Genomic DNA, 25,442 nt, shown 5'->3' with positions numbered 1-25,442 from the left:
ACAGTTTTATGGTTTTATGCTTTATCAAAGCTGCAAGACCAGATAGTGCTGCAGACCAAATGTACTCTATTGGGTGTTACAGATGGATGTGAACTTATAATAGAAAGGGTGAAAGAATAGAAGTCTGCTCCCTTTTGAGCACTCTCTGGCCTGTACTGAGAGGTACCCTAGAGCAGGTATATCCATTTGTATTCATGCGTGTGATTTCTGCAATGTGATTTTCGTGTGCGTGTGTGCTTGTTGAGGTGTTCTTGTGTGGATTAATTGGTACTTTGTGTGGCCTGGCAGGGAAGGAATCTTGGACAAGATCAGTCAGTGATTCTGGTGAGACCTCTGCATCTGCCTTATCCTTCCTCCCTCTTGGTGGGAACTGTCTGGATGAGGCCATTTCATTCTGTCCTCCCATGACCATCCAGGGTGCAGCACTGAAAAGATAGAGTCATGAAGATGCCTGGAGCTGTAGAAGCCATTTACATCAGTCCTAGCTGTGATATCAAAAGGTTACCTGTCATCCCTATTACAGGAAAGACATGGACCTGTCAGAGTATGTCCAGGGGAGAGCCACAAACATATTCAGAGAGATGGAGCACCTCTCCTATAAGGAAATGCTGGGAGTTGGAGTTAGTTCAGCCTGCAGAAGAGAGGGCTCTGGGGAGACTTTATTGCAGACTTTCAGTACTTAAGGAGGCTTACAAGAAAGATAGGGACTGTTGTGACAGGACAAGGGATAATGGTTTTAAACTAGAAGGGGATAGATTGAGATTGAACATAAGGAAGAAATTTTTTATGATGAGGGTGGTGAAACACTGGAACGCTGCTCAGAGGGGTGGAACATGCCCCATCCCTGGAAATATTCGAGGTCAGGTTGGACAGGGCTTTGAGCAGCCTGATCTAGTTGAAGATATCCCTGTTCACTGCAGGAACTTTAGGTATCTTCCAACCCGAATTCTTCAATGCTTTCCCAAAAGCTTATCTTTCAGTCACTTCCAGAGATTTGATTTGAGTTGCCTTTGGAGAGACGAAGCCAGTGCCTTACACTTGGTGAGCTGTCCACCTTTGCCAGGGGAATGCCTGGAAAGAACTATGGCAAGAAGAAAAAAAAAAAAAAAAAAAAAAAAGGCGCCAGAGAGCATTAAAAACTCCTCCAAAGAGTCTTGCATTAATCTCTCCAATCTATTTGCGTCTCAGAGTATGCGAAGTCTGTAGGTAGCAGCTGTTACCCAATTAAAATACAGATTAATATAAAAACAGTTTCTGGAATATGAAAGAGTGTCTGTGTCCCTCCACTTCCTTAATATTCCACCTCATAATGGCTTGATGAACTTGAGAAACCTACCTAGAGGAACTCTATTCTTAAAATTAAAATACTTTCCCTAAAAGGTATATATTACCATTCCATGGAAGTAACTATGAGAAAATAATCTTTCCACTTACAACTTATTCAGTGAGTCAGGTATTTGGTATTCATTAAATGTAATTACAGTTTAATTGGAGTTTAATCTCTTTTTTTTTTTCCTTTTCCTCTGAGTTCAGTGCTGTAAGCCAAGCAGCCAGAGAAACAGAGGCAGAAACGATTTGAGCTTCTTTCAGTTGCCACACATTTAATAAAGCAGAGCCCTGTGGTTTGTGAGAGGGCTTATGTTTATGAGTAGGTTGAGCTGGTCTGTGTGGAAGAGTTACTTCTGGCTGGTGGGGGGCTGTCAGCATCTCTTGACTAGAGTCCATGGCTTCTGGAGGCTTGGATGCATGTGCAGGCAGCAGGGCATGCTCCAAGGCTATGTTTGACCTTTATTTTATGAAAATGTGTGAGATATGTAGCTTCAGGAAAGTGCCATATGAAGTGAAATCCTGTAGTGTGCACTTGTTTTAATAATGATTTTTTTAATTACTTGGGTGCATTGATGGCAAGCTACTGACCTCCAATATTCAATATGTTAAAAGACAATTTTGTCAGTTAGAAGGCAGACAGAAAAATTATCTGTTTTCCATGTGCCTCAAGCTATCCTGGGCAGATGCAGGTAGAGACCCATGAGACTGCATCCTTTCATTCATGTGTCTAACTTTAAACAGCCGAGCAGTCTGGCTGCAGTCAGCAGGGCTACCTGTTGGCAGGACCTGTTCTTAAGGAACCTCCTGAAAAACAGAGTAGACCAGGCCTGAGGAAGAAAGGTGGTTTCGTTTGATTTCATTCAGTTGTTCTTAATACAATTTCAAAATGCAGAAGGGTGATGGGATGGATGATGGGACAGCATGTGTGTGGGCAGAGGAGGATGACGGGGTCCATTCTGAGTCTCGCTTACAGTTGTTTATTCTGCTCATCTAACACTGCACAATTTTGGTGTCCCTGCAATAGCAGGGAGGAATGGTCAGGGACCCCAGTAGTTACCGCTGCCTGTGTACATCAGGGCAACATCAAAACTGGTGAAATGTGTTGGGAAAGGGCAGCGTTTTGGGCATCAGGCTGGTACGTGAAGCAGGGGGCACCACTGCTCTTGAAGCAGATCCTGCCCAACTGAGAGCTGTTTTCTGGTGTGGGTAGGAGCCCCCCTATATTTCTGTGCATGGGATGAAGCTGTGCCCTTGCCTGTGTCTAGGGAGCGGCCAGGATCACTCTGCTGTGGCTGCCTCCTCCTCAGCAATGTCCATGTGGGTTACAAGAGCATGTTTTGGTTGCAGTGAGATGGACAGGAGAGGAGACCTTGCTAATGATCTTTTGAGTGCTGTTCTGATGCCTGCTTTCTGTTTGTCTCTCATTTCAGCTGACTGGGATTATTCAAGGCATGGTGGATGGTCAGCCAAGCCTCCAGCAAGTGCTTGAGGTAAGCAGAATAACCTTTAGTTCCTGAACTCTGACCTCTGGTCCTGTCTTTCCCTCTTCATCTCTTTCCCTGCACCCTCTCCTTGCTGAGAATCGAACCGCGTAATTTGACTATGATTACAGCTTCATTAGAATAACATTTGCTGTCACGTTGGTGACACACTGCTGAGAGTATTGAACCATTGATCTGTCATCTCCAGCTGTTCATGTCAAGGGTGCTGACAATATATCCCAGCTTCTGCCAGTAGATAGGAGAAGAGGTGATTCTTGCTTCAGCCAGTTTTAAAACACTAAGATATTGTTCAAGGCCACTGCTTCAGGAATTCCTGCTTTTTTCTTTCCCCTCCCTCAGTGCTTTATTAAATTAAATTTTTCTACCTATTTAAATGCTCAATAATACATGTAGTATAGAAAGAAAATGCCTCTAATATCTAATCTCAAGGATGCACGAATGCAGATACAGTTCTAATAATGCTATCTGCAAAATGTTGAATTCCTAAAGCATTTAGGGTTTAATTAGCTTGGAAGTATTTCTCCATCAATAGCTTTTGTTGGAAGTCAAATAGTGAAGGAAACCTCCTCAACCAGAGCTTGCTTGGGCTTCAGGTTGGTGTTCGATGCATTGTCTCTGTCAGGATTTCCATTGCTGTGTTGCCTAATTGTTCCTAATCAGAATAATTGCAACAATTGCTTATCTGAGGAAATCAAATTAAAGGTTTAAAGTCCTCCATAGAGACAGCACTTCACAGGCGCTCGCATCAAGGAATTTAGGTGTTACTACTGCTGCCCCTTGCTATGGGGAGCCTTATACAGAGCTGGCTGGAAAATCCTGGCAGTCTGAAGGAGGCAGAAGCAGCACTGTCCTCTGCCCAAAAGGCTTCTGCAGTGAGATGAGACCAAAGGTGGTGCTCTGTGAAGGTGACATCTTGCATCCAGGCAAACCTCAAGCTCTCCTTGGTGCTCTCCAGACACCACATAGCAGCGGTGTTGGTCCATAAGCATAGGGATGCCTGTGCATGCTGCCCCAGGAGGAGAGAGCTTTCTTTGCCTGTGTGGGTGAACATACATTGGTGCTGCAGTATTACAGAGTTCATTCTGTTTCCACAGGAGATTATTGGAGTGGGGAAACAGTTCGGTAAATTTCATTTATTTGGACTGAAAAGGTGTTCATACAGCAGCATGTTTCTAGGTTAAAATGAGATTTGGGTCAGGCAGCTTCTGGGGCATGCAGGTTTATTCAGGAGTGGAAGGTGTCAAGTGAGGGAAAAGCAGAGGGATTTCTCTTGCTGAAGCTCTGGAAATACTGCTAGTGAGGCTGCATAATTGCAGGTGATTTCCTGTCATCTGCCACCAGAAGGTTTTGAGCATGTCATTTGCTAGTTGTAGCTGGACTAAATGTCTATGCAGGGGTTTTAGTCTAGGTGAGTTCCTCCTGGTTAATCCCCAAGGTGGATGTGCACCCTCCAGATTAACACGACCCATTTCTGAGGTGGATCCAGAACACTTGTCCCTATGGGAAGTTGATCAGGAGTAGTGGATTCTCTTTCAGTCCACAGTGTACCTTGAACAAGCACCTCCTTGGAACTGTAGGTAGGAAGGAGACCCAGCCTGGAGAGAAAGGGGACATGTGACTTTGCTTGTCACTGTTGCACAGTGCCTGTGTGTGCCCAGTCCTTCTGTTTAGCCTCCTTTCCTATATCCTTTTGAAACTGTATGAATTGGAGCATATGAGGAGTGCTGTAGGTTTAGAGCTGCCGTCCCAGGATGTCTATGTTTTCCCCTTACTGGAGACATGAGTTGCACTCACTATGAACCCATTTGGTACAGAGGGAGGAAAAGTGGAGGAGGAATGCCAGGTAGCAGTGCAGTTGTATTGTCCCGTTAATGCTGCACAACTTCCATCCTTCCACGAGCAGAGCTGCTGTGGTGTCTGATAAGATCATCTCTGCTCTGGTTGCTTGATGTCTCCTATCAGAAATCTTCAAAGGTCCAAACGTGCTGTTGTTGAGATGGCAAGCAAAGAAAGAAGAGAGAGGGGGAGAGGGTGGATAAGATCACAATTTTCTTCTCTCTTGATTGCAAGCAGCTTATCTGAGTTTAACTGTTGTGGCTCAGCCTGTGTCTGCAAAACTCATCCCCTTTTCTTGCCTTCCTTTTCAGAGGGTTGACGAGTGGATGGCAAAGGAAGGCCTCTTAGATCCCAGCGTCAAGTCGATTTTTGTGACCTGTGGAGACTGGGATTTGAAAGTGATGTGAGTATGGAAGGGGAGGGAGTTTTCTGTGGGCTTAATTGCTTTGTGCTTGCCTGTAGTGCATGTCTTTGTCCTTACAAGCCTACAAGAGTCCCTAGTCATTGTTTCTTAGGCAAATAATTGTTTCCAATATATAATCAGGAGTGCAGGGTTGTTTAAGACAACAGGTGGGTGCTGGGCATAGTGCAAGGTCCCTAGGATATTCCTTAAATCTTTTCAGAACCCCAAGAAGGGTTTGAACCAGAGCTTTAAACTGGATAAACTGTTTTCTCTTTTATCCAATATACTTTCCAAAAGGATGGGTATTTCTGAGTATGCATACATGTAACTCTGTTTCTTTACGTCCAAATGAAGCAATGGTCCTAACCTGACTTTCACATGCAATGCTTTCTCTCTGTCATCTTGGCACATTAGGTGTGAGTCACAGAGTAGAACTTGGAAAGACAATGCAGACCAAGTCTGGCATGCTTCATCAGTGTTCTTATTGCTAAGGTCATCTTCGTCAGCTGGATGTCTCTATCTGGAGAATACTAGGTGGGGACTCACACTGGAATCTGCAAGTGTCAGTGTATGTGTGCTTTGTTATAAAAATAAATAGACAACCAATATAAAACTGTTAGTTGAAAAAAGTGGTGTTAAATGTCTTAAGAATTAGATGAGTTTAATCAGTAAGGTGTTTGCAGATTGGCGTCATATTGTGCTGAATTCACTTGGATTCTTATAATCTCTCTTCAGCTTTTCATTTCCTCAGAGTGCTGGATAAAGACTCCTGTTGTTATCACACCGGTAAACCATGGGCTTGACACATCCAATGCTAAACTGACATCCACAACTCGTTAGTAGTGTTACTTGATTTTCACTGTGATGTTGGTTTCCCCAAGTTAGAAGCCTAAATAAACTGCACACAGCTTGGGAACAATCAGCACCAGTTCTTCCCTGCAGAGTGGTCTTTGTAGAGTGGCAGTTCCTTGTCTCTTCTTGGTGTGATTAGCGAGACAAGATACGAGAACTGAAACAGCAGCACAAGCCCTAGTGGAGATTAGAAATTTGCCATGCTCTAGATAGGAGTGTGGTATGTGAGCTTCTGAGACAAAATCTGGGTCTGTGCTGGGGCTGTGCCCAGAGCTGGTATATATTCCTAATTCTGATAACCTATGTTATGGGTTTAAATTAAGAATGAGGCTTATTTTTCTCTATTTATCATGTTTAAATTTCTATTAGGGACCAAGCACAAAGACAGCTGCAGGGATGTGCTAAACTTCTACTTTTTATCTGTTCTCTTTTCTTAGTTTTTTACCCATGTATTACTGTTCTGAGAGTCCAGTTTACTGCTTTCAGTGATGGTTGTGAGGAGCAGACTTAACTTTGCTGAAAGCCCATCTTACCACTTTTGCAGTGGGGTAACAAGGTTCCCAGATAACATCCTAATTTGGTGTCTGTATGGAGTGGACAACCTTCTGAATGTTCTTTTTTTGCTTCAGAGCTCTACAGTGGGCAAATAGGGTTAAAGATGACTCCCATTTCTGGTGACCCATAGGGATTGTGGAGTGAGCTGCCTGAACAGGCCATGCAGTTCTGGAGCAGAGATACTCAGTTCTCCTTCTGCAATGGTCTCTCGCATGGATTGTGCCTCACTAGTCAGCTGGAAAAGAAGACTCCACTCTTGGCCATGAGGTTGCAGCGAGTGGTTCATTTCTCCCTTTTCCTTTTAAAAAATTTTTTTAAACCATTAACTTCAGCATTCAATCCTGAAGCATCTCCAGGGCAAAGCAGAAAATACATTTCATGTTTCCAACCACATGGATAGCAGGAGTCTGGCTGCAGCTGCTCAGTGAGTAGCACATCACACCGCTCCGTCGCCGATTGGGTTCCGCAGCGTGTAGCGTCACATCTGATTAGCACGGTGCCAGTGAATGAGGCTTGAGTGAGGACTCCCTGCCAGCTCTGACTTGTCTCATTTCCCATTACTTTTATCCGTCACCACAAATGCCGAGTCTCCCTCCTGAACTAATTAAGTTTGCGTGTGTTTAGACACATTGCCAAATAGGGTTTAGCAAAGCAGAACCAAGCATCTCTTTTTCAAGAGGGAAGGCAGAGAGCTGAAACAAGGCCACTCAGACAGGGAGATAAAGCCTCAGAGATGTGGGACATCTAGGGGGTATCGCAGGAAATCACCCCATGCTTCCCTTTGCTACTTGTGGTGCCCTTTGCTACTGTGTTGAGACCATGTGCTGGGCACTGGAGGCACTGGGGCAGGGGGATAGGAGGCAGTGCTGTTTGGTCACATTTGTAGGAATGCGTTGGTAGAAGCATTGTATGGTAGAATTCCCCCGGAGAAATTCAGGACATTGAGGTGAGTGCAGCACTTCCTGGCTTAGAGAATGGCAACTTGGGGTAGGTCCATTAATAACTCCTTTTCTCAGCTTCCATAGTAATGACAGATGATTGCATAGCATGTGGTTTGGAGTTCCTATCCTCCATTGTCCTTAGCTCAGCTGTTGGTGGGAAACCATGCAGCCTTTTTCTTGGCTTCTCCAGTGGTGATTTAAGCCTTTAGTTTGATTTTTTTTGTTGGTTTTTTTGTTTGTTTGTTTGTTTGTGTGTGCTCTTAAAGAGCTGAGACATGGTATCATCTGAGTGGGCCTGGCTACTGTGAGTGCTCCCAGAAGGTGCCACTGGTAGATGCCAGGGCACTGGGAGACACAGTGGGGTGAGCAAGCTGGATGCATTGTGGAAGTTGCTGGAACAAAGAGGAGGAATCTACAAGCATGTAAGCGGTGGATGTGAGGACAAGGAGGGAAATAGCCTGTCAGAGGCAGGAGCTGCAGTATGTCTAGCACTCCTACCTTTGCTGATGGTGTCTAGCAGGATCTGACTGCAGAATTCAAGATGGAAACTCAGCTGCTAAAGAACCTGTGAGGCTTCTGCTGGGCTCAGGGATCTTCAGGGACTGAGGCACTGTGTGCCTACTGGCTCAGTTCCTCTTGAATGTTGGAGCTTTCTTGGAAGGAGCTGTCTGGCTTCCTTCTGACAACAGGAAGCATTAGTCAAAAGGAGCTCAGTACCCAGAAGAAGACACCAAATATCTAGGAAGGGCTTATGGAGGTTCAACATGAGTTGAGGTCCTCAGCCGTGCCACCAGAGGCTTTGTCATGGGTGTGGTGCACCTCCAGAAAGAGACTCCATGTTGGAGGGATTCAGTTGCTGATGGAGAGAGCCCATTGCGTGGGAGGGCTCAGAAATGGAGGACTGATCCTCTACTGGCTGTACTTGAATCAACCAGCTTTCAGCACTTAGTGTGTGTGAACCAAGCTGGAATCAGGGAGACAGCAGCTCTCCTGCCACCCCTCCCCTTCCCTCTTGTTAAGTTGCAATTTCTTTAATGAGGAAAACCTCTTGAGTAGGAACATCACCTTTCTGAAGGCTTGTCCTGACAAGGCAGTTCAAACCGACAGAGTTGCCTATCAACTTCAGCAAATATGAGTCACTCATTACAGAGACTCTTCTCCCCCAACCCCCCAGCAGCACCCCTCGTTCCCAGACAAGGGAATGAATCACACTCCTGCTCTTGAATACATCATGACAAGTTGTGGTTCTAATGAGAGTGGGCCATTCATTCTGGGTGGAAAGTTCCCTGTGTCGACACAGAAATGTTATTAATTAAAGAGAGCTACCTGAAGCAAAAGATGAAAGGAGCACCAGACCTGCCAAGCTAAAATATGAGTGGGGATACAGCCTCGTTAGGCACACGGTCCTCAGGCCTCTGAGTGCTCAGCAGGAGGATTCCTTTAGCCTGTTGCAAGGAGCTATCCTCCAAGTTTAACAGCTCCGGGGATGGATTCAGATACCTGGTGTAGTCTGCTTTAGTGCTTGGACCTCATCCTGCACCTGGGATAGAACTGCCACTAGTCATTAGGCAAATTGCATTGATGTGGTGGTGGTTGGCACAGGTAATGTGCCTCTGAAGGGCTGGGGGAGCAGCTGACTGCAGGAGATGGTTTCAGTGGAAAAGAGGGTACTCAGTGTCTGCCAGGGTTGAGCCCTTGTAATGTAAGCTCTTTAGTGTGGTTTATCTCCTCTGAAATGTCAAATTGCCTCCTTCCATGTATGGGACCTGTTTGCCTGCTCTTAAGCACAGTATGGATTGATCTTGGCAAGTGAAGAAGCATTTTTACTGTGTGTTCATAGCTATAGAGCTGAGATAAGGTGAGGTTAAGTGATATGCCTATAGTTGTGCAGGCAGGCAGAGGCAGAGACAGGAGCTGAAGCCACACGTGCTGAATCTCAGACCTGCACCTTAACGTCAAGTGCATCAGTGAATCATTCTCCTTCCATTTTGGATCTGCAAATTTGTTGAATTTAGGTAGACAGGTGTGTAGGCTTTGATCTGTGTACCTCTGATATGAAGATGCTTGTACTGCACTTACTGTGGCTCATCAAAACATGCTAATTTATGTCTTTACAGAAAACTACTGCTCAGAAGTTTTTTATTTTCTGAAATAAGTGTTAAAATGCAAGTACTCTCTGATATAGTGATAAAACACAGTGAAGTGTGTTGAAATGTTTATAGCCCTCGGTGCTCTTCCTAGGTTGCATTTTAGTAAATTCTGAGCAGTAAATTACGCCATTGCTTAATTTTATCTTACTGGTTTAATCCTTTCTTTACAAGTTACAAAGACTGGGAGGATGATTACCTTCTCAGACCAGCTCTAAGTGTGGGAGTGGTGTAGTCTTTGCAATGGGTCTGTCTGCCTTCTGTCCTAGAGGCTTGGTTTAAGATCAGCCGTAGGTCATGAATGAGGAAGGATTGATGGTGTTAGTGTGCATGCTGCTCTTTATGACCCAGGAGGGGATTGGTAGTCTCTGCTTGGGGGAGAAGTTGCAGACAGCCACTGAATGGAATGAGTGGGACTACTTGGGTAGCTGTTAAACCATGAAAGTAGCTGTGGGGAGAGGCAGGAGAAGGCATAGGGTGGGGTGGTTGGGTGCAGGAGGTACATTCAGAGGGTGGTGATGTGGTTTAACCCTAGCCAGCAGCTGAGCACCACACAACTGCTCAATCATCCCCCCCCAGTGGGATGAGGAAGAGAATTAGAGGAGTAAAAGTGAGAAAACTCGTGGGTTGAGATAAAGACAGTTTGATAAGTAAACCAAAAGCCAAGAATGCAAAAAGCAAAACAAGGAATTCATTCACTACTTCCCATCAGCAGGCAGGTGTTCAGCCATCCCCAGAAAAGCAGGGCTCCATCTCACGTAACTGTTACTTGGGGACACAAATGCCATCACTCTGAATCTCCCCTCCTTTGTCCTTCTTCCAACAGCTTTTATTGCTGAGCTTGACATCACATGATGTGGAATATTTTCCTGGTCAGATGGGGTCAGCTGTCCCAGCTGTGTACCCACCCAACTTCTTGTGCACCCCCAGCCTATTCACTAGTGGGGTGAGAAGCAGAAAAGACCTTGACTCTATGCGAATGCTGCTCAGCGGTAATGAAAACATCTCTGTATTATCTGCACTGTTTTCAACACAGCCTCACAGCAGCTAATATGAAGAAACCCAACCAAAACCAGCATAGGTGGCTTTGAGAGTAACAGGAAGGGGTTGGTAACAGAAAGCTAATATAGTATTGTGCATTTAAAAATAGTAAAATAATACCTTTCCAACTAAGATCTTTGGATTAGCTTGTTGTCAGCAAAATGAGTCCCATTAATAGCAACCAAGCCTATGGTCAATCTTACCGCACAGTTATGTTGGGTGAAGGAAGAGGGTGGTGTGAACTACAGTGCAGGGATGGGACTGAGTATCCAGGGTCAAGAACCTTTTGAGTCAGCTTTGCTGAAGGAGTCATTCATGTAATTACATCTTAAAGTGCTTTGCTGGGGCTAAGCAAGGCAGCCTTGTGAGCATGCTCTTCTGTACCACTTACAGGGAGTAGCATTGACCCCATTCACTTTTGCAACCCTGCAGTCCAGCTTTTTGTTTTTAAAGAAAATAATATCGCTTATGCTGAATAAATTCTGTATTTTACAGTTCCTTCTCTGTACACTCTTATTTAAAATTAGTATGGCACACTTCACTTTTGTTATCCTGAAATGGTTCCCTTGGCTGTCTCCTGTTCTTGCTGTTGTTTGAAATCCAGTTTGCATGAGCTTCTGCAAGTTACCTTATCCAAGATGTGTGACTCTGGGAATGCCGCTGGGCTAAGCTTTGGGCATAAAATCTTTGCGTAGGGATCATCATGCAATCAGCTATCACCCATTGGTTTGATACTTGTCTGATGTATCATAGCAAAAGCATTTGTCATAGTTGGGGCTCTAGTGGCCACAGATTTATTGAGCTTTGATACCCAACACACTCTGGAGACCACAGTCTGCTGCCTGGGAATTAGGACCAAATAACTTGGAAGCAGCATGGAATATGGTGGAGAAACTTGGAATAAATTTAGAGTGTAGGAGAGGGTATGAGACAGACATCACACCAAGAACTTTATTTCCAGCACTGAACCATTGGGATGGGGTAATGAATAGAGAAGGTGGATTTTCCATCCCTGGGTAACTTTACTCAAGCTATGTTTAGAAATAATCACACTGAACTGAATGCATTCTGTTTGTCTCAGTGTCATCTGCTCAGAGAGTAAATAACCATAATTCCCTCTACAGCAGGAATTGCTGAGGTGAATTCTCTGTCCAGTGTAATAATGAATTCGGGCAAAACAGTTTCAAAATTAATGGGTCTGTAATGGATATTTGGTAAAAAGCACACCCTGTCCTCTGTATGAGAGAGGTCTCTAATAGCAATTCAGCATTGTGGTTATCTTGGGGAACTGAGAAGCTGGTTGGCTTGGGGACTGCAGAGGACAAACCACTGGAGGACTGTTTGCCATCTGAGTGTTGTTGTCTGCCATGTGTAGGAAAAGTAGGATTAACTTCACAAAGTGTGAATTTTCTTTATTGCTTCAAAAAGCTTAGTTTTTCCAGCATTAGGCAGCTGTAGTGTTTCATGCTGGGGCTAAAATGTCAGCTGTCTCCCTTTGGAACCCAGCTCTTCTTACTTCCTAGCTGAAGCTGAGCTGTTGTGTGTTGGCACCAGTGCTGCCTTCCCAGTGGCTTGGCTGGGAGTGGTGCTCTCCTGGCTTCTTTGCTTAGAAAGCTCTGCTTAAAAAATACTGCCAGCTTGGGAATAGCATCCTTCCCCTTTCACTTGCTCTATTCAAGCCTTGTGTAAGTCGGTAGCTTCCTTGAAAGTATTTTATTTTATTTGCGTGTTCCCTGTTGGGAGCCATTTTCCTAGATGGATTTAGTCCTTTTCTTCCTCAAGCTTCTGGCTGGCAAAGACCTACTGGGCCATCTTGAGGTCATCCCTGGTATTTTCCCTCCAGCATATTCTCTTGTGCCTTGTCCAGCAACTCCCTGTGTCCTTAGGAGTGGATATCTGATGTGTGCAGGACTCTCAGGAGGATGCTGGTGCTGCAGACTAATGTTTGGAGCCGAGTCCATTCCATGTTGGAGTCACCTTTTTCTGTGGATTTGGCCAAGTTGCTGTCCTCAGCCTGGCACCCCCAAGATGGTGTCTTGTGCTCAAAGACTGTTTTGCACCAGGTGTTAGCAATGACATGGGGAGTGTGGAGGTGGTACTAGAAAAAAAGAGCAGAACAGAGGAGGTAGGGGGAAGAAGACTGAGGAAGCAGTGCAATTTGCTCGCAGGACTGTGTTCAGGAAGCTCTTACAGCCTACTTCATCCTGCCTTGTGCCCAGCAACTTTGCCAGCATCTCTTTGAGCAAGACTTTCTCCTCCCCTCTGCCTGACACCTACACTCTGAAGCACCCTTCGTTTTCCCTCTGCAGGTGCCTCTTCATCATCTCTCATTTCCCTGTTTCAGTTTTTCCATCTGAGTGTTGAGCCAGGTCTGGTGCTGACTGTCAGCCAGCAACCCGGAGGCTCCTGGCCATGGGCTGAGCTCAGCTCCTCATCCCTGACTGGAGTCACGTGTGTCCTCTGCAAACCAGGATGGAGAGAGGAGGCTGGTGGGAGGTTGCCAAGACCTCTCCTCCAGCTCGCTGTGCTCCCAGCTCTGAAGAGAACTGTTACATTTTATGGACCATTTAGCTTCCCAATGGTGATCCTAATCCTTCACAGTATGTATGTGCCATTTCTTGGTTATTAAAAGGACCCCTGAAAAGGAGCTGCCCTCTGAGTCAGTGCTCTTCCATGCAGTTAATTGCAGGAGGGTTTTGCTTAGGCTGTGAGGCTTCGTATTTCCAAACTCCGTGTGCTAAGAGGGTGAATTAATACCCAAGTTTCCTCGCGGCTGCAGGGACTGACCATTGTGCACAGTCAATAAGCAGGCAGGGTAAGAGAGCTGCCAGTGCTAACTCAAATTTTGAATTGCTCTGGAGGAAGTCCACTTGCTTTCTGCATGGAGATCAAGAGCACATTAAGGGCAGGCTGGCCAGGTGTCTCAGTCTTTCATCTCTATATGCTTAAATTGTGTGACACTTCAGGTGCCAGGTTATGTTCCATTCCTTGGAGGCCCAAGCAAGGCCACTGCTTACTGAGGAGGGAGTGATTACCCTAGACTGACAAGTCAGCTGAAGAATGGCCAGCAGGTGTGGGATGGATGGATGAATGGATGGATTGAAGGTGGTTCAAGGGAAAGTTCTTGTCAAGTCACAACACTATGTATGAGAAAACAGAGATGGCAAGCCATTAGACTGTATTTCAGGTGTGAGGAAGCTGCTGAAGTCCCCTGGCATTGCAGAATGCCAAGTGAAATGTTCCTGTCATGTGGAACACAGCGATGTGTCTGAATTAATGAGACTGGTGTAGGGAGAGCACACAAGGCTGGTCTGGAGGGTTAACATGTGTGAAGGTGATAGGCTTAGGAGTTTGTCATCAGTGTTGTTATGCTTAGGAAGTGTGGTCTAATGGCAAGACCACATGAAAAGAAACTGGAGCTTGCAAGGGGGGTGCTAAAAGTCATCAATTGTCAAAGTTGTTTTGCATTTGCTGCAAGCCTGAAGCAAATTGTTGTCTTAAGGGGCTCTGAGCATCAGGGTCTTGCACTGGATTTACAGGTGAGGTGAAATTATGAAGGGGCTAAGTAATTAATTCCTCTTGCTGTGACCAGGATGGGAGATGATTCTGACTTGCCACTTCTCCTCAGAAGTTTCTTTAGAAGCTGGTTAGAACTCTGGTTGTGAAACCTGGGAAGCAAAGAGGATCCCTGGGTGCCTGACAATTCCTTTTCTATGCTGGTTCTTTCTTGCAGGCAGCCTCAGGCTGCCTGTCTCTTTGTTAAGAGAGTGACAGCAATGTGACACCGTGAAAATAATTACTAACAAATCATGGTGGTGACTGCAAACAGCTCGCTGTCTTCAGAGGCATGTCAGGGAGCATTAGAGCAGGGCCGTGGGAGCGGCAGTGCGGCTGAGACTCTTTCTCTGCTCTAGACTGAGGGAAGATCTTCGGAGACCTTTGGCACCCATCACCCCCACATCATTCCCTTCTCGTTGGCTTTTACTTTCTTTCCTCCCTTCCTTGCCTTTGCCATCAATAATTAAGCTCATTAATTGCACTGTGAGTTCAGGAAAGCTGCAAATGGTAAGACAAGGCTTCTGCCTTCCCTAGATTCAGTAGCCAGACACAAAGCGGCAGAGGAATTTCTGGTGGGATATTGTTGGCAGAAGCACATCCAAGCACTGTTTCCTATCTTGCAGCCCTTGAGTGCTGCCCATTGTTTATTAGCAGGTGTCCCCAGGAATTCATGAGCTGCTAGTAAAGTAAGAGCATGGCTTGTGTCCTTGTCCTCAGGAGCCTTCACTATTCATGAACCTGAAAGTAGGTTTGCGTTTGTATAGAGAGAGCACTGTGGTGAATGTGCAGTTGTCTGGCATCTCCAGGAAAAAAAATGAGCTGAGGAATGAGTTCCTTCCAGGATTCAGTAGGGTGCCAATCAGCATGGCTGAAGCTGCAGGGGAAGATGATCCATCAGAGGATAAACAGATGGGTCACAGATGAAGAAGGTGGTTGGTACCGAAGAGAGCAGCTGGAGGAGTCTCTGCAGTGATGAGGCTGCTGTGGCTGTGTTGGAGTAGGGACCCTTCTGCAGACCTACATGAAGAGAGTCTGAAGGGAAGCTCTCCATAAAACCTCTTACTATATTACTATAAAGCTCCCTCCAAAGGGAGGGTGTAGCAGAGATACTGGTAAGAAACTATAAAGCAGCTGCTGACTGAAGTATCCTTCAGCAGCATTGATAATCGAAGCCCTGGACAAGTTTGATAGGGGAGCTTCCAGCTTCCCCTCCTTATTCCCAGTTGTATTTCACCCTCTGGTTTGAGAACTACCCAGGGAGGCAGAGGGCAGGTGGGAGCCTGCTTCCAGGCACCTGCTCCACCGAGCAGCGCTCCTTCCCATTCCCCTAGTTACTGAAGTGATTTTCCTGACTGTCACATCTGTAAATAATGTTGCTGGTGTATCAGGCTAGGTGCAGAGTGGCGATGGAGGGGGGAGGGCTGGTGCTGAGGGTGGCTGTAACAGCCCTTCTTCCCAACTCATACAATATTTATGCAGGGCTGGGAGTTGGCGGCACTGACCTCTGGGTCGTGCTGTTAAACAGCTCCCGCAGCCCCTGCATCCTAATTGCTGCACTTGTCCTTTGCTCTGGAGGATTCGCTGCTGCTTCTCTCTGGCGAAGCAAATACTAATGGCAGCTTGTGCTTGGAGGTGAGGAGTGGTCTCTTCCTCACAAGGGAAAGACAAACTTGTTTCTCCTCGTGCAGATGTAGTTTGCAGCTGCACAGAAACCTGTGCTCGGACACTGTTACATGACGTACCAGGCTCCCCGCTGGTGCCATCCTGGAGGCTGTACTGAGAGCTCATGAAGCTGGAGTGCGTGTCATTTTGGATCGTTTATCAACAGAGGTGATGGGGTAGAGCGGTTTGCCCCATCCTGCTGGCTCCTTCCCTTTAGTAGGGAGAGGGAAGGAGAGGAAATCACAGCAGTCAATTGAGAGAGTAGAGCTGGATGATGAGGTGGCAGGAAAGAAGAGGGGTTCAAACAGCATCATAGGACAGAATGGAATATTTTTTAGAAGATTAATTATCTGCTTCAGTGAGTGGGAAGAGAGGTGGTGCAGAAGGCTGGAGACCCCCTGGGGGATAAGAGGATTTTGTGTCCCTTGCAAGTGGTACAGCCATGGCTAGACATGGAGAGGTATTTCACTTGGTTAACAAGGGCTTTTAGCTAACTCAGGTGGTTTAAGAAAACCCAAAAGATAAAGCTTTTTGATTGCTAGAGCTTTCATGGCTTTCCCCTGTGCCATTCAGCTGGGCTGTGTCCTGCTTGGGCTTCATGTTGGGTGTCTGCCAGTCCAGTGACCCAGCTGGCCACCCACATCCCTTATCCTGCATTCCTGAGTTGGCAGGTCCCCTTTGTGACTGGAAAAGTGCTGTTTAGGCTGGAGACTAATGGCCTTTTAGTGACATGATTATATTATGTTAAGCGTCTATAGGCTTTACCATTAGGCACTAAGCAGTTTATGACTCATAGCAGAGCAGCCCTTGTCCTGAAGAGTTTATACACTAAGTGGTCTGGACAGGCCAGGCATGGGAGAAGCAAAGTTTCCTCCTTCCTGTCACACAGCAAGTTTAAGGAAGGACTGGGACAGGATGTGCCTTCTCAAACTCTGGAATAGCATGGGGTCTAGGTCTTGCGTGCTTCAATTTCCTGGAGAGAAATAGTCCTGCAATGGGAATTGTGCAGTGGGAGGAGAAGTGTGTTTAATGTTAGCTTCATTTTTGGGTGTGTTTTGAGGAGGCTTAGATGTGATGCAGTGTGGGTGCATCCACTGCATCAGATACACTCTCTTACTCAGTGTGTAATTACAGTATTCTGCAGCAGGATTCTGAACAATCCTTCTTAAAACAGCTAGTGTGCGAGGACCAGGTGATTACTAAATTTATGTCTGTATGCAGGACCTCGTAAGAGACCACACAGATGGAGAAAAACGCTCTCTGTGCAATCAGGCCCCACAGCAGTGTGAATCACAGAATAATTTAAATAGAGATCTCTAATCCAGCCCCCTGCTCAAAGCAGAGGTAATTTCTAACTTAAATCAGGCTGCTCAGGGTCTTCTCCAAATGAGTTTGTTTGTCTCCAGGGGAGGAGATTCCTCCACCAATCTGCTTCAGTGCTTTATTACTTGCACAGTGAAGAGTTTTTCCTGATGACAAATTGGAAGTTCACTTGCTGCAGCCTGCGGTCATGGCAGGTGACTTTCTCTGAAAATGTGCCTGTGTGGTAGATGTACACAGTGCCCAGTTTTGCGTACTCCTGTTCATAAGGTGTTGTGTAATGTCATATTTAGTAAGCAGATTTTCACAGCAAGTTTTTGTGTAGAAATCTGTTTTAAGGGTTTTTCATAGTGTCATGTTCCTGACTCTGGGGGCGACCTCATTCTTGGGGACTTTCCAGTTTCTCTTTCCCAGGGAGCAGCATCATGCAGTTCTTATATTAAAGGGAAGTCTGCACAGGCATCCTCCCTGTCTGGAAGGGCTGGTGAGAGCATTTACTCTACCCCTTCACCAGTCTGGTGGACTCAGTATGGAGGAGTGCAGAGCTTCTGCCTGCTGCACTCCTAACCTCGGCTGAACCATGGAGCCAGTGAGCTCTGGTTTCCTGCATGGTAATTAAGTAGTTTTTTAAAAATCAAAAGGTTCCATTTTAATCCTGCTTTCACTGGCCACTTACTAAGTCCAGGTAGAATTACTCCAGATTTACTCCCCCCATGCATAGCAGCAGAATCAGGCCCAGTAAATAGAGCTATGAATCTTTTTAAGAGAAGCTGTTAAGCAGTAGCACATAGATTTATTGCAGCATCATGTGTGCGCAATTGTTGATGAACATCTTCTGTTGGAGGCTGAATACCTGCTGTGTTACAGCCTTGCTTTTAATGTTGAAATAGCATCTCTGCCAGCATCTAGCTGACGCATGGACAGATACCCATAAAAGAGCCAGATCTCGCATGGTGTTAAATGCCTTCATGTTTCATTAAGGTTGATGGTAGTGGAAGGCATACGGTGCTTTGCAGGACAAACAAGTGACAATGAGCCACTGGCCCCGTGTGCTTTTTGTGGCAAAATTACTTTCCTAGAGTATACATTGCTCTGGTTGCAGTCTGGGGCAACAGCCTTTTTCTTTTGTAGGCTAGGTGCTTGGAAAGCATGGGTGTTGAAGTTCTCCCAAATACCTTAGTATCCAGCAAAAATTTAGAGAAGAGAAATCTAGCTGTTAACATATGATGGGTGATAGATGTTCAGGCATTTCAGCCAGTGCTCCTATGAGTCCCAGGTGTAAAGGCTTGCAGCTTGCCTTGTAAGCTTCGTAGGCAGGAGTATGCCTGGTAGAGAGAAAAAGCAGCACTGTCCAGAATGGGCATCATGGAAAACTAAAGGAAGGTCTGAAAGTGCCAGGTATTAGCTTCGCTTCTTAGCCTGGGTTTTTTGGCCTCATTACACTAATCCAATTAAAGATTGATGGAAAAAGATAACACACACTCCAGTGACGGGGTTTGTGTGGTGACTGCTTTCCTTCCTGGGCAGCTAGAGTGGCACTAGTTCTCTTGTGCATCACCACACCTCCCCGGGCCCTGCAAGACCCACTGGTGCCTCCACATGCCATAGTGTGTGCTCTTCTCCTGCATCATGTCTCTCTTATTACTAATGGAGCATGGATGCATTTTAGCTGCTGGTCAGCCCTCATTAATATCTAGAGATGACAGGTTGACATTTGTAAAGAAGACTTGCATTGACCTTCATGTTGTGCATCGGTGCGGTTGCCATGCAGTGCCCTGTGCTGGATGCTTCTTCCTGGGCTGCCTCAGGAATGCATTTGTGTTAGCAAAGGGACAGGCTGTTCTGTAACCCTTTGCTGCTGCCAGGAACACAGGCAGCATGTCTGGATGTCTTTGCATCCCTCTGCCCATCTCAAGAACCATTCTCTGTAGAGCCGCCATCCATCCATCCATCCATCCATCCATCCATCCCAGTGAATGAACTGGGATGTTGTGGTGGCATTCGTGGATCCTTGTGAAGGTTGTTTTTTAGGTGCTGGGACCTTAATGGAAGGCAGCTTTATGCCAGCAGTGATGTCCCATCTGCTTGCTTTTCGTGGCTTCTGTCTGGGGATGCAGCAGAAGAAAAGGCTGCGCTGCCCAGACATCCTGAGCGCTGTCAGTCGCCTGTCTATCCTCCGACTCATGCCATCCTGGCTCAAGGACTGCTGCAGCCCGCTCAGCAATGACATTTATTAACAGAAGGGGCTTTGAAAAAAGGCAGGCTGCTCCTGCAAAGGCTCCTCACTCTAACTCCGTCTCCTCCTCTTGCCAGCCCGTCTGAGGCAATGGCTGCTGGTGCTGAAATTCATTAGTGTTTCCTGACAGGCGATGGAGGCTTGCTCTGTCTGTTCCCACTTCCCTGCTCTCATGTCCCTGCTTCACGCATGCTGATATTTAAAGCTGATTTGTGGCTGGTAGGCTTGTTGCACTGTGACAAGTTTGGGGGTGGTTGAGAAAACTGAAAGGGTGGAAGGAAAGCAGAGCGGGAGGGAGGTGGGACCTGTCTCGGGCTTTCTGTGAAAGCCCATGGCTTTTCAGACCCTCTACAAATGTACTGTCTTTCCACAGCAACTGCTTGTGAATTTTAAGGACAGCCATACTGGGGTAGTTTGGCTGGAAGTGGTGGGGAACATAGACGGATGGTGCCATGGTAAGAATGGGGTGCAGTCACCCATCAAGGTGACCCTGCCAAAGCCTTGGGTTGCACAAGAAAGCTGCTCCAGTCTAACTTGAATTATTGGAATGGGGAATTGGAGTTTGGGGTTGTTTTGTTTCTTTTTGGAGATGTGGATCATAATTTTTCATTTTCCACAGGCTGCGGCGTAGCTCAGGCTGTATTGAGCCCAGAGTGCTCTGTCATGTGCAGCTGCTGTCGCATTATGCTGTTGGACCTCTACTCACTCAGCACAGTGGTTTTGGCAAAGTCCAGCTAGGCTTTTTGCATCCCTAGCCCACTGAACCCTGCTGCCTGGGGCTTACTGTTTTAACCAAGTTTGGATGAACTTAAGACTGTGTCTTTGAGAGGGTGTAGGTTTACCGAAACTACTTTAAATGCCTATGTTGGCTCCAGCTCATGTGAAAATTAATGTAGACAGATGTGACTGCCTCTCATGGTACTGTTCTCTGCTAAAATGTCTTAGATGCCTTACCACAGGATGTTATTCCCTCACTAGCTTTCTCTGTGAGGAGAGGGCACCCAAGCTTTCTCCCCTTGGCCTGGCAAACATCCCTCTCTATATCAAAATACAGAAGCTTCATTGTCCAGAGTCATGTCTTGACCAGACTTACTTGGAACCAGGGTGCAAGGCTGGGATGGTTGGGCAGCTCCTCTCTTTGGTTGTCACCTTGTTGCTGTTGAGTGCTGCAGCATCCAAGCAGCTTCCTTCAGGCTTTTCAGCCCTTCTTCAGTGAAGGGTTTCCAAGGCAGGAGCCTGCCTATCTTGTCCTTCACAGCCCTGTGCAGTGGGGTTGGCTGGGACACAGTTAAAATGTTCTGTATCTCTTACAACTCAAGGTCTTCCAGGCATGGCTTTTTTGGAAGGCTTGAGACCAGGTCTGTAAAAACCAATATTTAATGTCCCTTTATGTTTCCTGTAGAGGGACTTGTTCTTTTAACTGGCTCAATATAAATACACCCAGTGTATAGAAAGTGGCCCAATTTCTTTCTCTCCTGACATCCTGAACCCAGAAGCAGATGGGCATTAACCAGCTCTGATTAGTTGGGAGAATCAAGCATTAATTTTTTATACACCAGGACCACCTGAGTGACGGAAATCAATTACTGCTGCCCCTCCCCCTTCCATATTAATGTGGTGGCTCTGAGCAGAGACAGAGGAACCTGTTGAAACGAGAAACCCCTATTTCTTACTTTGACCCCCTAGATAATTAGGGTTAAATTGATATGCTATCGCACTGGTGACACATTTTATCTCCCTCTGTTTGTACAAGAGGATACAATAGTGGAGGAAGGACCAATTTGTGCCCTGCTCTAGCTAACCAGACTGAGATAAAAGGTGTCACTAGTATGATAACGTTCTTGCCTCATGCTCCTTTATTGTTGCTCAATTTGCCTCTTTTTTTTTTTTTTTTTTTTTTTTTTTTTTTAATCCTGTTCTTTTTCTTTCAATACCCTTGGTCATATTTTAACTCCATGCCATCGCATAATGACGCCCTGCTAAATGTGTGTGGAGATAGGCAACTCTGGCTGACAGCCTTCCCTGATAACCGAATTCCAGCCCATCCATCACTAGGCTGCTCTCCTTAACTTAAGGAAAGTGATAACTAAAGCAAGGCCGTTTATCACCGCCAAGATGTGCGCTTTTTGCTGCCTTGGAGAGAGCCAGCTTCAACAGGAGAAATGCAGCCATGTCACTTTGCCTCCCATTTGCATCCCTTTCATCTCCAGGCTCCATTTACCCTGCAGAGTGGAGGAGCAGGGCTGGATAGAAATTAGAGCCAGGGGTGATGACACTCTCTGAAAATGGTGCAGAGCTTCCACTGCTGACCCAGTGGAGGGCTTGGAGTTGTTTGGCTGGCAGCAGAGAGCATGCTACCTGCTGTCACTGGCTTTTGTGTCCCAAGGGAACCTGTGTTTTGGGAAGGGGCAGAGGTTGTGCACTTACATCTCTGTTTCAGAGAGGATAGATTTTACCAGAGCTGCATTGGAGGCTGGAAAATCCCACAGCTGTTTTCAAGTGTCTCTCTTATTGAGTGCAGCCATTTCTGAAGCCACAGCGTTTGGCTGAAGGGGTGTTCAAAGAAGCAGCAAGACCTCAGTGGAAAACTGGAAGGATCACGGGATGTTGAATACAGAGAAATGTGCCATCATTTCTCTTCTCCCATACCTGAGAGAGGGCTGAATCCCAAGCTCTTTGCTCAAGTAAAGCTGCCCCCAGCGAGAGAGGTTGACTTTTGCAAGAGCAAGAAGCTGTTCTGAGTATAAGAGAGTGTTTATCACAAGAGCTGTTCAAGTGAACAGTGACCCTGATAAATGGAGATGCTTCCTTACAGACTCCAGCACTTCAGTTCCCCAGTAGGGCCACAGATGTATTTTGTTCGTTCTAACCTGGAGAAGATGGCTGGAGAAACTCCTGCTTGGTCAGCTGGTTCAGGAGTAGGGGACTAATGCAGGTGACAAGCTTGGAGCTGGTCAAAAGACATAGGGTTGTTTTCCTTTTTTTATAGCTATCTGGGAAACTTGCTTTTGTGCAGTGAGAGCCCTTGGTTCCCTGTGCTGGGAGTCCTGCATAACCCAGACTAAACCAGACCCATAGGACAGTCCTTCAGAAAAGGCAAGTGCACTGAGGGGCTGTATCCCTGCTGGCCTGGAAACACCAGACCTGCATCTTCCATCTTGGGAAATAGACTGATGCTTTGGTCCAGGCAGCTGACAGCCCACCCCGGTTATAACATGAGCGTAGATCTTCTAGTGCTTGAAAAACTTGTTGAAATCTCTCTGGTGCTAATGTGAAATGAGGGGAACACAAGCATGGAGGGGGAGGGAGAATGTCCTTAGGTCACACAGCTTCACAGGCAGTTTCTGGGTTTGTTACTTGTTTGCAAAAATGGGTCATTTATTTAGTTGACATATTTATTTGGAGCATTTATTTTCTCCAATTAAAGACCCACTGTCCAGCGCCCAGGGCATTCTGCCATCAGTCTGAGGGTGGAAGTAGAACCAGACTGTCCAGTTCGCTGGGCCTTTTGGTCCCACAGGAATGGAAATGCTTTAGATGTCATTCATTGCACAGGGTGGTTAGCTGTCAATTCCTGTGGCTAACAAGAATGATGCTTTACTCACTTCTTCTGGGCCCTATACAAATGTTAAGTGAGATGGTAATTATTCTTATAACTGGAGCTAGGCTGAGACCTGTATTATGAAGCCTCTTGGACTGGGAGGAGAAGCCCAGCTTGCAGTAACATACCTCTTGCAAATGGCTGTCATCATTCTTGCTAGCTAAATGTGAGCAGAATAAGGAGAGGTTAAGCTGATTATGTGTCCGTATTAGACTGGCCATTTATTTCAAACAGTTCTGTTTCCTTTGATATTCTTTTAATTTGGGCACTGGTAGAAAGCAACTTTCAGGGTGGAAGAGCTTTCTTAGTGTGCTGGTTGGGGCTGGTAGGGTCTGTTCATCTACAGAATGTCATGGACATATGTGTGATGGCTATAAAATGCATGGACCAGGCTGCTTTTTATGTGACAGCTATGAAATTGTGAGGTGTGACTCCAGGTGGTTTATTTCAGCACGATGGTGCTAGCATCAGATGAGCCGTGCCCAGAGATGAGACCATCCTGTCACCTCACATTGCTTACCCTGCAAATCGCGGTAGCCCTGCTGCTTACAAGCTCATGCTTCCTGTTTTCAGAGATTTCTCTAGACCTCCTTATTCAAATGTGATTGTATGACTTAAATTATTGCTCCTAAATGATGGCATGTGCATCTTTTTAGGACAAGGCATTTGGGTTTGGCACAGAGTCTATTCCTTTCTTAGCCTAAGCAGAGCTCACAAAGCCAGTAAACTGCTGAGGCCCAGGGTGTGCTGGCTCTATTGGCCGTGTATTCCCAGGACATTCCCCTGCAAATGTTTGCCAGCTTCCTTCCTTTTCTTCCTATAGAAATGAAGGCAGCACAGAGACCAGATCATTCTGGTACTGTACTGTCCTGTGTCTCAAATTATCCTTGGGTGACTTACCTGTGTCTCTCCTTCATCCTTTATTGTGAAACTTCTTGTAGGGCTGAAGAAACGCTGTTCTGTTTACCAGAGAGTTTGGAGCTGAGATGAGCAGTTAGGTGTATCTGGCTCAGATCCATGTCTGAGCACAGCTTGTTCTGAATCTGACATCCAGTCTGGATTATTCACTCTTTCCCCTCTGGAGAGTGGGAGAAGACTGCCCTGTACACGGCCTGTGTTGAGATGTTTGAGCAGCTGATGCTGGCACTTGCAGATCTCTCCTCCCCTACAACCTCCCTCAACAGTCCCCAGATGCTCAAGGAAGTTGAGAGAATCCCCATCCCCCTCTGTTTGCAAAAGCTGATTTCTGAGGTTGTAGCTTTTAACATGCACAAACGGGTCTAATTTAGTCATTTATTTAGTTGACATATTTATTTGGGATGTTCCTTTGCTTCAGTTAGAGATCCTGTGACCAGTGCCCCAGGCGTGCTCAGCAGTACGTGAATGAACAAGATCCATCAATTACTCTTGATCAGATCAAACTGGCTGGGGAAAACTCACATAACTCATCTCCCCGCACAGGCTTGGCTGGAGCCACGTGGCTTTGCGGCTCAACCTTCCCTTCTGAGGGGCACATTGTAGCTCCCCTGTGAACACACTGGGGTTGGCACAGCGTGGCAGAAAGAGCTTTCCAAATTTTGGGGTTCTGCTGTCCCTTCAGGCAGTCCACTTCCCTCACTGGTGCTGGTTTGTTTTGTGAACCCTATTCTGGTGACTTTCTGTAGGGAGAGGTTAAAGACGTGTGCTCCCATCTTTGGCTCCTGGTGCTCAAACCTGCAATAAGACAGTGTGCAACACCTTGCATCTTCAGAGCCATGACTGCTCTCTTCCAAGAAACTTGGCTCTGCCTTCTTAGCCCTAAGAAGTTGGTCCTGAACGCGTTGTTTCCTCCTTCCCTCTCTCATATCTCATTTGCTGTTTCAGCCATAAAGGCCAAATGGAAGAGTACCAGGGCATGTCAGGTGCATTGTCAGTTCTTCTGTCTGCCCTGTAAGCAGCTAGCTGAGCAGGATAGTTTTGCAGGGATTTGCGATGAGTTCACCTAGCTAAGGGCAACCTGGATGCTCCACTCATGTTTGTGTGTTAGCTAGCCACCGTGGAGAGGAGCTGCATGCTGCACTTGCACACAGCTTGTGTTCCAAACATCCGATCTGAAAGTTGTCAGAAGCCTGGATATTTCTGAATGTATGTGTTTAGCTAGCCTGTACTCTCATGAGATATTTTTTTTTCCCAAGAGCCACATTCTTCTGATGTGCAGCATGTTACAGCAGACTTGAGGGTCTCTTCCATCTCTGAACAAAATGCGCTTAAGAAAACAGAGTTTGTGTTGTCTGGACACTGATTGAATCAAACCTGCTCTCTCTGCTCTCTTACAGGTTACCAGGACAATGCCAGTACTTAGGGCTGCCAGTTGCTGATTACTTCAAACAGTGGATTAATCTGAAAAAGGTACTTTTGTGCAAAATGCCATTGTCTCCCTCTCACCCCCCTCCCCTGGTCCTTCTCCTTTCCTCTTTAAG

The 25,442-nt window shown here is 46.2% G+C and overlaps 1 protein-coding gene across 3 annotated transcripts in view; it reads left to right on the top strand.

Moving 5' to 3' along the window:
- Positions 1 to 25,442, top strand: part of ERI3 (ERI1 exoribonuclease family member 3) — a 132,295-nt gene that overhangs the window by 27,658 nt on the left and 79,195 nt on the right. For all 3 annotated transcript variants that reach the window (XM_030454820.1, XM_030454822.1, XM_030454821.1), the window contains exons 4-6: positions 2,760 to 2,819; positions 4,979 to 5,070; positions 25,299 to 25,371. In XM_030454820.1, the coding sequence (XP_030310680.1) occupies positions 2,760 to 2,819; positions 4,979 to 5,070; positions 25,299 to 25,371 (225 nt within the window). The remainder of the gene's footprint in view (positions 1 to 2,759; positions 2,820 to 4,978; positions 5,071 to 25,298; positions 25,372 to 25,442) is intronic.

Source organism: Calypte anna, chromosome 8, assembly GCF_003957555.1.
Source record: "Calypte anna isolate BGI_N300 chromosome 8, bCalAnn1_v1.p, whole genome shotgun sequence".
NCBI classification, from domain to species: domain Eukaryota; kingdom Metazoa; phylum Chordata; class Aves; order Apodiformes; family Trochilidae; genus Calypte; species Calypte anna.
Note: the sequence above shows the minus strand (reverse complement) of the source record. Positions and strands in the feature narration are given on the sequence as shown.